The sequence below is a fragment of the Poeciliopsis prolifica genome, unplaced genomic scaffold (genome assembly GCF_027474105.1).
Source record: "Poeciliopsis prolifica strain line A6 unplaced genomic scaffold, Auburn_PproV2 SCAFFOLD050, whole genome shotgun sequence".
Classification (NCBI taxonomy): Eukaryota; Metazoa; Chordata; class Actinopteri; order Cyprinodontiformes; family Poeciliidae; genus Poeciliopsis; species Poeciliopsis prolifica.
Genome location: NW_026562425.1, coordinates 1,847,003 through 1,861,903, shown reverse-complemented (window position 1 = coordinate 1,861,903; position 14,901 = coordinate 1,847,003). Strand labels below are relative to the sequence as shown.

At 39.4% G+C, this 14,901-nt stretch overlaps 1 protein-coding gene across 16 annotated transcripts in view; it reads left to right on the top strand.

Moving 5' to 3' along the window:
- LOC129378058 (protein 4.1-like) overlaps nucleotides 1-14,901 on the top strand; it is a 62,090-nt gene that overhangs the window by 30,480 nt on the left and 16,709 nt on the right. For 11 of the 16 annotated variants that reach the window (XM_055058315.1, XM_055058323.1, XM_055058317.1 and 8 more), the window contains 11 exons: nucleotides 1,135-1,239; nucleotides 1,466-1,508; nucleotides 1,598-1,673; nucleotides 1,894-2,112; nucleotides 2,807-2,894; nucleotides 5,828-5,980; nucleotides 6,561-6,658; nucleotides 7,857-8,032; nucleotides 8,754-8,956; nucleotides 9,251-9,841; nucleotides 13,395-13,448. In XM_055058315.1, coding sequence (XP_054914290.1) covers nucleotides 1,135-1,239; nucleotides 1,466-1,508; nucleotides 1,598-1,673; nucleotides 1,894-2,112; nucleotides 2,807-2,894; nucleotides 5,828-5,980; nucleotides 6,561-6,658; nucleotides 7,857-8,032; nucleotides 8,754-8,956; nucleotides 9,251-9,841; nucleotides 13,395-13,448 — 1,806 coding nt within the window. The remainder of the gene's footprint in view (nucleotides 1-1,134; nucleotides 1,240-1,465; nucleotides 1,509-1,597; nucleotides 1,674-1,893; nucleotides 2,113-2,806; nucleotides 2,895-5,827; nucleotides 5,981-6,560; nucleotides 6,659-7,856; nucleotides 8,033-8,753; nucleotides 8,957-9,250; nucleotides 9,842-13,394; nucleotides 13,449-14,901) is intronic. The other 5 variants (XM_055058324.1, XM_055058329.1, XM_055058327.1 and 2 more) reach the window with 2 other exon arrangements.

Sequence of the window (14,901 nt, the reverse complement as noted above, 5' to 3'; positions counted from 1 at the left end):
TCACTCTGTTAGGTTGTGATAAAGGGAAAATTAAATCCCCGACATCTCCCAGATGATGACATTAAATTTGTGAAGGTCTTTTTACCTTCAGGCTTTTCTTTCTGTATTTACTGGACAGTATGTGACTAAACAGAATGAAAGTATCGTAATAATCCTCTATATTTTTATCCTCTATTAGTCAAGCATCTTGAATTTATAATGTGGTGCAGCTGAGAAATGTAAAACTATATTTGCTGACTTTCTCTTTGTGCAGCGACTTATGCAGAAAGTGGCTTTCCGACGAAACGGATTATGAAAATGGTATTTTGTTTTCCAAATAAGTGTCTGACTGTGCAGTCTCACTTCTCCTACAAGATCACTCTGAGTCTGTTCCTGTTTACGTTCTATGTTTAGACACAGTTGATGAAGATCAATGTTCCTCATCTGATTTGAGGTCAGTTTACCTTCCAGCTTGCTTTTGTTTTCCCCTGGCGAAGACATCCAGACAGTTCACCGCTTGCTTACTCTGGTTACTGGGTCCTTATCTTTTTCCATAGCTGCTTGCCTGATCCGAGAGGTGTTGTACATCACAGCGTTTTTTGTTTGCGTGTCTGTACAGTCGGCTTAAAGTGCCGCGTTTGAGAGGTTGGGCAGAAGTCATCTGACATGTCTGTGTTGACTTCCTTAGAGATGATTGGATAGGATTGTCTCCCTGCAACCAGTAGAGTTAAAATTCTGTTCATAACCCTGACAAGTTTTCTCTTTTTACATTTATTCTGTCTGTATGTGAAATTTCCTAATCGAGTGGACAGCATGTGTTTGCCATGACCTCTTTATCGTGACAAATATAATTTGTGTTTCACCTACAACCCAAAAATACACTAAATTTCCTTTATCCTCACTACAGCTAGGATATTCAGTTGTAAAAAATTAAGAGACCTCTTAAAATGATCAGTTTCTCTGATTTTACTGTTAAATAGGTACATATTTGAGTAAAATGAACATTGTTCTTTTATTCTAAGAACTGCTGACAACATGCTTCCAATATTCAAAGCATATATATAAAAATACACATTTTATTTATTTATTTTTTATTTCAAGGATATATATTAATTGTTTCAAGTTTAAACCAGGTTTTTGGTTTTCTTCTCACAGAAACGAGCCAAAGGCCAAGTGCTCTTTGATAAGGTGTGTGAACACCTCAACCTGCTGGAGAAGGACTATTTTGGCATCACATACAGAGACATAGAGAGTCAGAAGGTAATCTGAAAGAAATTAACTTGTGATTTCCCCCCTTATGAAACTATACAGCTGCTCACAAGCAATAACATAATAATTCAAGCTGAAGTACAGTAACTCTTCCTAGATTACATTTTGAAAGTAAGTCAGTGAGACACACTAGTGAAAATCTCTTACTTTTAAGAACTACATCTTTATGTAATTTGAATAGAAACTGGTTGTGACTTTTTCTTCTTTGGTTTTGCAGAATTGGTTGGACCCTTCCAAAGAGCTTAAGAAGCAGATCCGGAGTATGTCTTAAGTCCCAGTGACTAACCTGCTGTACCACTGTCCTGCTAAATCCTAACTGTGATTATCTCTCACTCTTTCTGCGTCGCAGGCGGACCCTGGAACTTTTCTTTTAACGTGAAGTTTTACCCGCCAGACCCGTCGCAACTGATCGAGGACATAACCAGGTGAGTCAGCTGCTGATTTAAAAAGGTTATGCATTTTCTAATTATTACTGATTTCTTGGACTAATTATTCTACTGTTTGGAAGATAATTTAAGTGACGAAGACAATCCATGTTGCAGCTAATTAAAAAAAATGTAATGCTGTTCTGGAGCTTGAGTTAAACCGTTCGACATGAGAATACTGCCGTGGATTGAAACCTGTTTCCTCTTTATCTCCTCCCAGGTACTACCTGTGCTTGCAGCTGAGGGATGACGTCGTTTCGGGTCGCCTGCCTTGTTCCTTTGCCACCCACACACTGTTGGGCTCCTATACAGTGCAGTCTGAACTCGGAGACTACGATCCGGAGGAACTGGGCAGCGACTACATCAGTGAAATCCGCTTCGCACCCAACCAGACCAAAGAGCTGGAGGAGAAGGTCATGGAGCTCCACAAGACCTACAAGTTGGTGTCTGACTCTTTAGCCATGGTTTTGTTATGCTTTATTCCCCAATGAAACATTTATTGATTAAGTCAGTAATCAAACCTTTTGCCATTTGGGCCAATATTGTCAAGTGGAGAGCAGTCGATGGCCACATTTTGTATTTTGAATTAAAGACTTATTTCTTAAGACATTTGTTGTTTTTATCTCTTCAATAACCTACTGTACAGATACTATTATCATACAGAAAAGTAGTTTAATTTGGAATTTGTAAATCATTGTTGATCCAAAATATACACATCCTCTGGCACAGTTGTTGTTTTAAATGACAAAAATATATTCCAAAGCTTTTTTTTTTTTTTTTTGCAGCAAACATGTACCATTTACTTGTTTTAGCAAACCGTAATCAATAAAAACAGGATTAATTAATACAGAAAAATACTTTTTTCTTATATCCAAGTTATTAAATGTTTAAGAAGATTTTATTTGTTTGTACAACTCTCAAATTAATTGCGAATTCACTCCATTGTCAAATTGTGGACTGAGAGGCCAAATAAAATTAAAAATCCACAGTAAACGTTATATAGATGGCCGCATATATCCTCATTCATTGATTTGTACCTGTTGGATTTTAAATATAGTGACTCTGATTGTTTTTCTGTTTTGATTCACGAAGATATTTTGGTAACTAGTGTTTGTTTTATGTTTTTGCTGCAGGGGGATGACACCAGCAGAAGCCGAAATCCACTTCCTGGAAAATGCCAAAAAGCTGTCCATGTACGGGGTTGACCTCCATCATGCTAAGGTAACAAGCTGACAAAGTGGTAACTCCTCATTTATCATTCCTTCTTTTACTTTATCACTCAACACAAAAATAAATGCCTTTGTGCAGCATGACAGCCAACTGCTGAATTAATAGTGAAATACACATTGAACTCAAAAAGCACCTGCACTGGTATTTTAATTTTAAAATGCATAAAAAGTAACTGTTATAAAAAGTTATTGTTATCCAGATAAATACTTTTCTGGGTTTTGTTTGTGTGGGAAAAGAATCAGCAGCTACAATCTGTACACGGATTTTGAGGCGGTTTCTTAATTTTTCAAAAAAATGTGTTGTTTGTTTCTAATGGCAGGTTGGTATTCCTTATCCAGAACTAGCATTTCTTTTGGGTGATTTATTTCTAAAATTTGAAAAAAAAAAAAAAAAAAAAAAATTTTAAAGTCCGAACTATATTAGTTTATCTGTCAGGACTCCAGAGTTCAAGGAGCTAAATTGGAAGGAACTTATTTAAATATTTTTTCTTTTTTTTAAATTATGTTAATATTGTTTACAGCTGCCCCTTCTTTGTCCACTCTGGTCATTACATGACTCGCTCTCTCGCCACCTGCTGATCACATGGTCATCAACATAAAATGAACATGTTTTATTAGCATGTTCTTACTCATGTGTCACAACCATTTGCCTTTTATTGTTTTCAGCCATTGTTAGAGAATCGGTCACACATTGGCACCACTCCCACTTTTTGTGTTGCTCTTGTTCTGCCACTATAAGTGAAGATGATAGCAGAGTGAAAAATTAGATTTTTATCTTTTCTATACATTATTTAAATATTTATTATGTCTTTGTTAGTTTGCTTACGGGGGACTATTGAGTTTTTCTCTAAATTTGATTCACTGCAGTCTTATCTGTCCATCCCTCTCTACATTCATCTGACTCAACACAGCTGCAGAGAAACTCTAGATGTGCTCCTGCTGACAGTATATTTATGCACAGCTTTTTGGTGCAGAAGAAAGAAAACACAAACATTTTTGCCTTTTTTGTTTGTTTGTTAGTTTTTGTGCGATTGGACATTTAGGCTTAAAATGTTAATCATCTTCTGATAAAAATGTCTAGAAAAAGTTGCTTAATAAACTGAGACACTTTCTCTGAACATCATAAAATGTAATGCCTTGTGATTCAGCTGCTCTTTGTGGAGCATTTTCCTGAATCCAAAGCTGTCTGGGAAAACTGCAGCAGCCAATACAGTCTCTTTAGCAATATTTGTAAATGAAGTGGAAAACTTCTGCTTACTTAAAAATAACATAAATAGACTATATTCCAGTTACACAAGATGTACACATATAACTAGGGAGTCTTTTTTTGTTTATTATTTGTTTGAGTGACTTAAAATCCCAGTAAACCAACAGCTGATAGCAGTAGGCCTGTCACAATAACAAATTTGATGAAATTGAAGCATATAGACTCTATTGCAATAAATGATAATATTGTTGTTTTAAGACAATTTTAAAGTAATAATAGCTTAATAATGCAAGTTTGTCCTCAAAAAGATCACTAAACTTTGAGCAACTCTTATCACTGGAGCCAGAATATATTTTATACATCTTAAATAAAATACAAGCAAAAACAATAAATAAAACAGAAATAAAAACCACATGAAACCAGAAATAAAATGTATTTTGAAGTCTCTGTAAACAAAGTTTTTCATGATTAATAAAAATTAACTAACCATAAGAATGGAAATGATAGAACTTATTTCAATTTGTCGTGCTTAGTGAGACAGGCTTAGATGTAAAGAGTTGAGGTTTGTCAGAAAATCCGATACAAATCATTCCTAAATATGAGATGTCCCAAAAATACTTTTATCTGTTTCTTCCCACACATATTTCACACATGCTGTTACTTGCGATGCCTCACAGCACACCTGCTTGACAAACATCATGGCTGCCACAGTAACCCCTCGGTTTGACATCGTTTACCGTCGCTTCTGCACCGGTCGACTCACACTGTCTGACTGCCGTCTCTGTGGGTTTGCCTGAGCAGATCTGGAGCCCAGCTTGACTTTCTTATTTTTTCTTTCTTTGTTTCTGTTTTTTATTTATTTATTTATTTTTATTTATTTTTTTACTGTTTTTCTTCCACCGGCATCAAAAGCAGCATCAGAACATCAGGCAGGAAAGAGAGGGAGCATAAAACGGATTATCAAAAAGAGCTTTGAGAGTCAGAATGGGCCTGGAGGTGAGCGATGCGGAGGAGATGACAGAGAAGAGGAAGTGGCTTTGATCGAACTGAATAGACGTCGGGGATCAGCTCCGCCTCCGTTAGTTACAGTTTTGATACACAAGAAAATATGTACATATCAGAAGAGCTTCCTCTTTTGTCTTCTCTCCTCTCTCATGAAATGCAAAGTTGGTAGGGAATCTCTATGAAAGCTTGGCTCCAGCTGAGGGAGAGGTAAGAGGCCGCTTCCCATGTGCTTACACTACCTGAGTGTGTGTGTTTTCCACTTGTGCATGGCTCCACACAACACAACCCATTTATCACACGAGATTGGTTGCTCCCACTTCGGATCCCTCGTTGGTTTCAGCCAGCCATTTCACGCTTGTGCAGTGAAGAGCATCATCTTTATTTCTTCCTAAAAACCTTCACTGCTGCCGGTCGGCGCCCCTCTGGCTGCCATTCAGTGTCACCGCCACGTGCATAGAGGAGATTAGAGAACCTCACGCCTTACTCCGCTCCATGCCTGCCTGCTCAACCCCCTGTCATCGCCACAAACCTTTTTCTTTTACATTTCTACTTTGTCCTGCTGTGACGCCTGAACACTTCCCGTACATACTGAAGACTTTATGAAAGTTTATTTGCTGTGGATTACAGAGGGGAGTGATGCAGTTGGGCGGGTTTTCCTCCGGCCTCCTGAAGCAGATGTGTTCATGTATTTTCTCACCGTGTTGTTTTCGCAGGACTCTGAAGGCGTAGAGATCATGCTGGGAGTTTGTGCAAGCGGCCTCCTCATCTACAGAGACAGGCTGCGGATCAACAGGTTCGCGTGGCCCAAAATCCTCAAGATCTCCTACAAAAGGAACAATTTTTACATCAAAATCCGACCCGGCGAGGTAAAAACCACAACAGACTGCTAAAGTCATCCATGATTCCTCAGGAAATATGAATCCAGAGGTTCTTAAAATGTGAAAATTTGGGTGAAATGGAAAACTGCTCTGTCAAACATTCTAGTAATGACATTGTAGAAATGTTAATGTTTCATAATTTATCATCATTTGCCTCTTTAATCATTAAGTGTTGAATTGGGACGTTGAGTTTGAAGGTAGGGCTTTGTTGACTTGGTTAAAGAGAAAGTTAAACTAGCACAGTGTTGCAGCTATCAGTCATTTTAATAATGAAATATTCTGGCAATTAGTCAATCGAATAAAAAAAATAATTTAAATGGAAAATTTGTAGGTATTTTGTTCAGTTCGGGCATAATTACAACTCTGAAAATGTTCTTTTAGCAAATTGCCTTTTTTGCAGTCTGTATATCAACGATCGATTCCTAAATTTGTTAACAATTAATCCACTAGTCAATTACTCACGATTAGTCATTTAATTGCCCTAATATCATTAGGAAATATTCTTCAGGGTTTTAATGAAAATAAGAACAAGGACTGAAGTTTGCATTTTTTGTGGTCTCGGTTGCAGTTTGAGCAGTTTGAAAGTACGATTGGTTTCAAGCTCCCAAACCATCGCGCTGCTAAAAGGCTATGGAAGGTCTGTGTGGAGCACCACACCTTCTTCAGGTAACGGCACAAAGCTTCCTTCACGTTAAAAACTATTTGCAAAATCTGCCTCGTCTAGCGTCTTGGTAAAATGTGTTTATGCATTGCAACAGAAAACTCCTGCTTATCTATTGAGATTTTATGTAATAGATCAACACAAAAATTCAAGTTCGTTCATGTGAACGATAAATTTTCTTCACACTCCAGGGTTGTTTGTAGAGTACCGCAGGGCTCTGTGCTTGGATCAGTGTTTTTTTACTGTCTTGTTTTCCCTGTTATGCTTATGATATTCAGCTATATCTACATATAAATCCTGACGAATCCAAAGTTTTAGGTAGATTACATGCAGATGCAGAAAAAATTAAAGCCTGGATGCCATTAAATTTTATTCCTTTAAATTGTGAATTTAAAATCAGAACCTCTGAAAACAAAAATTGAATATTCAATTTTTTTTCTTTTATTTTTGCCCAGAACATGTCATTTAAGTCCTACAATAAATATATTTCTTGGATTTTCTTCTTTCATTTTTGGAATATTGTTAATATTAGAAATATTCTGTCCAGGAGTAACTAGATCATGCATTTGGTGTTTCAAAGCTAGACTTCTGTACTACTTTATCTTGTGAAAAGTTTCTATTTAAAGACACCCGGATAATCTGATACTCATAAATGAAGTACAAACAAACACATATGACTCGTACACAAAGCAGCTCTATTTATGCAGAGAATAAGTCTGTCCTTTTGAAAGCAATTAGTTGCAGTGGATGTTTTATTTAGGGGGATCAAAGTTCAGTAGACAAATGTTTATGTACATGTTTTTGTGATATATTACATCAAGTCCCAATAAAATACACCAAACTTTGGAAAAATAGTACAAAAATAATACATCCTGGGTTTTAAATTTGAATGAAGTAGTTTGACATTAGTTCTCTCTGTGGCAGTATTTAAATTTGAGGGAGCCAAAATTGCTTTGCACTTTCCTCCTCGTGTCACTGTACTTAATTTCCTTCCTGGGAAGAAGAGACTGCCGAGTCTCGTCGTAGTTCATGATGTAAAGTTGCTACTTCAAGCTAAAATGCGTTCAATCGGGTCATTTGGCGCAGCGAAACCACCCTGGGGGCTCCCTGGAGACACATTTAAATGAGGAGTTTTGGTGCTGTGGCTCAAATCGGTGTTTTATTTCTGGTTTGACTCATGTGCTTGTTTGTAACTTGTCACAGGCTCGTGTCTCCCGAGGCTCCGCCAAAGAAGTTCCTCAGCCTCGGCTCAAAGTTTCGCTACAGCGGCAGAACCCAGGCCCAGACACGGAGGGCCAGCGCGCAGATCGCCAGGCCGGCGCCGCTGTTTGAGCGCTCGTCCAGCAAACGCTACAACATGTCCCGCAGCTTAGACGGAGGTCAGATTGTCCTGCTGGGAAACTCTGGATTCTGGCTTGATTTGTGTTTATTATTGCATCAATGCAACGTGGCATGGAGGTGGTCAACCCTTTGCTGAGAACTGAAGGAAGCTTAGTGAGAATTTCTCAACTTCCTCTTGACAAAAGGTGTTCAAAGTGAGGCTCGGGGGCCGTCTGGGGTCATTGCACTAATTTTGTGTGGCCCTCCCACCTCCGGGCACAAAACTTACACAAATTAGGACAAAACTACAACAAATGAGTTGTTTCACCCAAATCTGCTTTTAATAGCAGTATTAAAAAGGCAGTTTTTAATACAGCAAATATTTTTAAAATCAAGTCTGACTGAGATCCTGTTTTCAGTTTTCTGAAATCTAGCCGAAAGTAATGATACCTTTTATTTCACAAGAAAAACCTATTTGAAGTTTTGCATCTACAATCTCATTCCTACAAAAAAGTCTGATTATCTTATTTGTTGAATTAAATATTGTTAAGCAGGTAAAAAAACAAAATCACTCCTCTTTTGGTGATTTAACTTTTTTAAGTAAAGATGACAAAAAGTACATTGTTTTTTAATGTTGTAACTTCACATTTCTGCATTTTTTATTTTTTATCTCATTTTAATTTTTTTGCTAAGAGTAAAAATGATACTTTGTTTCTTTAAAACTGTCGTATTCCCTGATAATCCCAGATTAAAGACCGTCTCCTCCGTCTGTCTCCTCAGCTCCCATCACAGAGAACCATGAGACTCCCGTGAAGGGCAGCGCCGCAGACGGGGCGCCCAAACTCATAGCCAAGGAGGACATCATCACCACGGTAACGACAGAGAGGAAGGCTGAGGAGGAGGAGGAGAGTGCGGCGCAGGAGGATGCTCAGGAAGTTGCCGCGGACACCGCCACCACGACGCCACTCAGACACGACACCAAGGTAAAGATTTGTCCACCGGCTCTCACCGAGGCGTATACTCAGAGTTCCTGTTTTATCTTGTTTCCTGTTTATTTATTTATCACTTTGTTGATGGCTGATGTAAAACTCCCAGTTGCTTTCAGCTTAACCCTCTGCAGTAGTCAGGCTTCTCATCCTTTGTCCGCTTTACTAATTCGCTTTTCTTTTCTTGTCCTTCCTTTGACCCTCACATTTTACTCGTGTGTGCTCATGCGTGTCCCCCTCACCGCCTCCTTCCCCCATTCGCTTCTCTCCATCCATACATGCGTTATCCAGCCCCCCGCTGCGTACGCCAGCGACCCGCTGCGCTCCGAGCTCTCCCTCCCATCGTCCCCCATCTCTTCGACCAAAGTGCGGCGGCGGCGCAGGGAGAACGGCCGCAAGCGGGCGTCGTCGGTCAGCCCGGCCAAGAGCGGCGGCGGCTGCCGGCGGCGGCAGGCCCACGCTGACCGCAAGGCCGCCCTGCTGCAGGAGCAGGCGCTGCTGCTGTCCGCCCGCAAGCTGCGCCTGGAGCACGGCGGGCGGCGCGGCGCCGGCGGCGGCACGCTCTTCTCCTTCTCCCTGCACCTGCCCGACCTGTCCTCCGTCCTGGACGAGGACGGCTACATCACCTTCCCCGATCTGTCCGAGATGCGCTTCATCCCGGAGTGCGCGCAGAACTTCCTCCCCATCAAGTCGCCATCCCTCATCCCCTGCTTCTTGTTCATCTTCTTCTTCCTGCTCACCACTTCCTTCTCAGTACCCTACGCCCTCACCCTGTCCTTCCCGCTGGCGCTCTGCCTCTGCTACCTGGAGCCCAAGGCAGCCTCCCTGACCGCCTCCATAGCCCAAGGCTACCATGACCATGACAGTTCAGAGGAAGAGGAGGTGTGTGTTCCAGCTGACCCCAGTGACCTTTTCACACCTGATTCTGTCCCGTAATTGTTCAGATCCGACCTGGACATCGTCTGTGTCCCAGTGTCTGTCAGTCTCCTACTTTCAGAGCCTCATCTCTGCCGTCTCACCCTGTCGAAACCATCAAACGTCACTCATGCCGACAGAGATGAACCTGCAAGTCTCCCCATCTCATTTCTGATTGGCTGCTTCACCATGATGAGAGGGTTAGACACAAACACGGGATTATTTTACCTGCAGTGGCGTCAAATTTAGTTTGTTACGATTCCATCAGACCATAAAATTGTGTAAATTGGAATTATGAAAATAAATATGCCAATTTAAAAGCAATTCCATTTTTTGATTATGTTTGGAGCTGGGATGAGGATGAGTCATTGTTGCAAGTTTTTTTAAATGGCGGGTTTGATTCTTGCAACAGAGATGCCCTTGTGACTCAGTGACACCATCCATTAGCTAGTTACTAGCTGTTTCCACTGACCATAAAGTTGCGCAAATTGGAGTTACTAAAATAAATTAACTTAATGCAAACACGATCTTTTGATAAAATGCTTTTGTGCTAGGATGAGGTGGTTTTTTATGGTTTTCGCAAACCTCAACAGAAATGTTTTTTTTTTCCGCATTGTGCCAATTTGCACAATGCAGCTTATTTGCAGGCATTGGCACAATGTGCAGCTGGCTCCACGAGAGCTCTGACAGTATTGCACAGTTCATAAAATGTTGACATTCGAACGTATAGAAGCCATAACTCTTCTACAATTTTCCCAAAACGCAGCCCCCAAGTAAGCAGGGCTTGTGGCTCCAGTGCCTGAATAAGACGCCAATGACTCCTGATGGATGATGAGCAATGGCGCTGTGGCTGAATTATAAATACATCTCATGCAAGTGTTTACGTCCATGATTTTAATGACTTATTGTGCGCAGTATCTTATGTCTGTGTCATTGAAATAACACTGCAATTGCAAAATTGTTTTTTCGACATCAGCATATCAAAAAACTTTGCACGCGTTTGTGATGGAAACGCGGCAACTGAAGAGACGGTTTCCTGTTGAGGAAAGTTAGATTTCTAGAAGCGGACTTTTGTTATTTGGAGACAAATCTTCCTATAACTTGGTTTCTTTGTGCCTAACCCATCTCCTAATTTCTGACTAACCCTGTTCAGCGAGAACTCAGAAAACAGCAACATCATGTAAATATATTCATGTTTTCACATTCCTGCTTCTTCATGTTGCAATCGGAAATTTTAATGTATTTTATTGGAAATTTCTGTGACCAACGCAAAGTTGTAGAAAAGTTCAATTCCTTTTTTAAATAAGAGAATAAACATTTACTGCCTAAAATGTAGCAAAACAAAAAATGTTTAGCGAATGCTTCATCATTTGTAGCAAAGGATGCATGTGCAGGTAAAAAATACTTTTAACATAAACAAAAGCCCAACTCTTTCTGCTTGAAATAGCAACGTAGCACTCATTATTTTTTTGATTATCAGGTCAATAATTACAAAAGAATTACAAAAGTTGCTTAATAGAAGTTTTTTTTGTTTGTTATTATTGTGCAGAATTTGAACCAGGTGAAACTAAAAATGCCACTTAACGACTTCTGGGTAGAACATATTTACAGAGTTTTTTTTATCTTAAAAGTAAAATGTACATATTTGTTTTTTAGTTTAGTTTAATTACTGCTCTGTGTGTGTTATTCTGTCAGAAAATTTTAATTTTGTTGCTTATATACTCCATTTATCAACTATATTATTTGATGTTTACTTCAATTATCGATTCTTCAAATATCTAGAACGTAGATCAGAGTCTCCTCATGTATTTGAGTGAAAGAGTCGAAATCTAACTGACAATCTGAGAAATTTGAAAACCGATGTTCCCAGGTGCTCTCTATGCAGTCTGCCTGAGCTCGAGCTGTTTGGCAAGTAAAAATCCATGCCACACTTTTCAGATATTATTGTAAAACATTTTGAAAGCCAGACCTTCCGTTTCACAATTTTGCAAACTTTGCGTTGGTCTATATGGATAGTTTTGTAAGACACCATATTTAATCGTCACTTAACATCATTTCTCCGCTCGGTCTCCCTGCATCTCTTTCCAACTCAGCCGAAGCCGCAAACTTTTAAAATCGACCACTTATCGGCATCATGTTTCTGTCGATTTTCGCTGTCAGGATGTGTTATTTCACATCCAGCAGCGCGCTTTGCAACAATGAGCTTAATGAAGCGATGCAGAGAGACGAGGATCGCCAGCCGCCTCCACATCACCGCCATGTTGACATGCACGGAGAGGAGGGGGAGGGCCTGAAAGTCGGGCGACTGTACAGCCACAAAATCTGCTCATCAAATCTGATGATGAGCTTCATTCTGATACCGTGTCTTACTGCAAAATAATCCACAGGTGTACGCAATGCTGATAAGAAGTTTACAGGCAGCCATCATGAGCAGTGAGACCTAAAATAACTTGGTCTTGATTTTTATTTTCTTTTTTTCCAGTGTGGAAAGGTGATGCAACAAATAATTCTAACAATTTTAAACCCCAAAATAAAGTAGATCGGCCCACTGGGTCACGTCTGCACATCAGTGGTTGAAAATAGTTGCCCCACTGCTGCGGCGTCGCAATATTTGCTGTCTTTTCAGTTAAAAATTGTTTTTAAAATCGGTATCAGCAAAATTTTAAATCGGCAGGTCAGCCGTATTTAAAAGCCGCGTCTTTGGTTTAGACCAACTAGTTCAATCAGTGACTTTCATCAGGACACAACTCCTTCATTTTTAAAATGCATTCAGTTGTGTGCCAGAAGATCCTCACCCCCATGAATCTGTGTATTTATTCTGAATGTATTTCAAGCTGTCAAATCAAAACAGCCACTTTTACCTGTCATTTTGCCCGACATGCAGGTGGCATTGATCATTTCAGGCTCAGCCTGTGAACGTTTGATTATGGATATTTAGCTTTCTTATCAAGCTTCAAGTGATTTTTTTTTTTTTATGCAAGCTAAGAATAAAAGTGTTCATCAGTGGCGTTCTTTTCATAAGAGGGGTTTGAAACAGAAGTCAGACACATTTTGTCTTTTCTCGTAAAACTACTTCAACAGCCCAATTCTGTCGTCCTGAAACCCAAATTTTTTTAACCATTGAAATTGTTGGGTCACCCTTCCACCCTATAAAAACAACCGTTCAAAATGCTACTTTATAAATTTAAAGATGAGTGTATGTAAACTTCTACCCTGCAGTTCAAGGTTGCAGCCTCTTCAGAACAAATTGAGCGACAGTCCACTTTCCGATCAGCTTCCTCTGAGTCTGTTCTGCTTGCTTTGTTTTTCTTTTTTTTTTTTTTTTTTTGGTGTTGTTTTTGGTAAGTTTCAGACTTTAGCTGTGGTCCTTGTCTGACATCAGTGACATCATCTGACAGCCTCTCATGTGTGGTCGCAACAGATCTGTGTTGATTATTAATGTAGTTTTTTTTACAAGTTGGGTCCTTCTTCTTTTTCTCGTTTGCATCTCGGAATGTTTTGCTTTTGTCTGCAATCGCAGACTGACAGCGAACGTACGGACTTTGCCTGTGATGGAGAGATGACCGCCACGGAGGTTTGTACGACAAAAAGAGAGTAGAAAAATGCAAAAGAAATGCTTTTTTTCTACAAATGTTTGATGGTCACTCAAATGGTTGGTCTGCACAATTTAGTTATTGTTTTTGTTTGTAGTATTATTGTTTTTGCAATTCTTATTTTCGAGTGTCTTCCTTTTTTATAAGTTCTTTTAGTTTAATTTCACTGATCTGTGGGCCTTTCCTTTATGATGCCATTTAAAAGCGCATTATAACACAAATTGTAATTTGTTTGATGCTACAATAAAACTTTTGTATTACTCATCAGTTTTTACCAACTAAAATATAAAATGCATTTAGCAGAAAACCATTTATAGCAGCCAGGACCATTTCTGTTGTTCTTTTTGGATTTTTGTTCATTTGAACTCAACAAATTGTTACCTTGCTCAATAGGGGTTCAAGTTGTAGCATGCCTTAGTTGTAACACAGTTTTTCCACTCACTGTGAGATGTTATTTAAAGATAATAAGAGTTTCCACTGTGACCCCTTTAGCTAATGGGAATTTGCAGGAAAGACTGTTTAAGCATGTTCAAAGTAATTTACTTTAATTCTCCTGCTTTGTTTTGTTTGCACTAAATCCAGCCAAATTCCAAGTTACAGCATCATTCTGTAATAAAATAGCACAAGTAAAAAAAAATAATAAAAAATTACTATCTAAAAAAATGCTGTGTTTTTGGTTGGAAAAAAAAAACAGATGCATACGAAAAATTTAACTACCACATTTATTTTCATTTAAAATTTTAAGTTGTAGAAATCAGAAGTAAGTAAATAAATAGGCAGTTGCACCTTTTTTCCAACAGTCTGAAGTCAAATCAGACCAAACTTTTCTTGTTTTAGGTTAGTTAGTCAGGGGCGCATACAGGATATTATCAGAGGATAAGCACACCTACCTGATTCACACGAACGCAGCTGCATCCCCAACATGGATCAAACTCACAAAACCTGCCGCACAAATATGATACAGGAACGTGATGCGCATAGTACAGAAACAGCAGATGTGACCCACTTGATGCCCAATTTTGAGGAAAATATGCTAAATAACCAAGACAGAAATGCAAAGCCTCCCCATATGATCCACGGGACGATGAGGATGGAGATTTCCAGGTTCAGGTGATGTCCGAGAGGAGACGGAGGACGTTTTGATTAGATTTAACTGTTTACGTCTCCCGGTCTAGTGTGACGTTGGGGAAGGCGTCACGGTCAGTCAATGGAGTAGTGATAGGGTGTCCCGTCAGCGCTTCAATTCCCGAACAGAAAAATAACTTGTGAAAGCGCAGGCAGACCGTACACAGGATAAAAAGTTCAGGCGGGATTCACTTGATCCCTCTTAAAACTGGTTGCAGGTTAAAAATCTGCTAATTCATGTTTAGCTTACAGAAAACGCCAAGCCGCCAAATAAAAGTAAATGGACCAATAACATTCAGGTTTAGGACG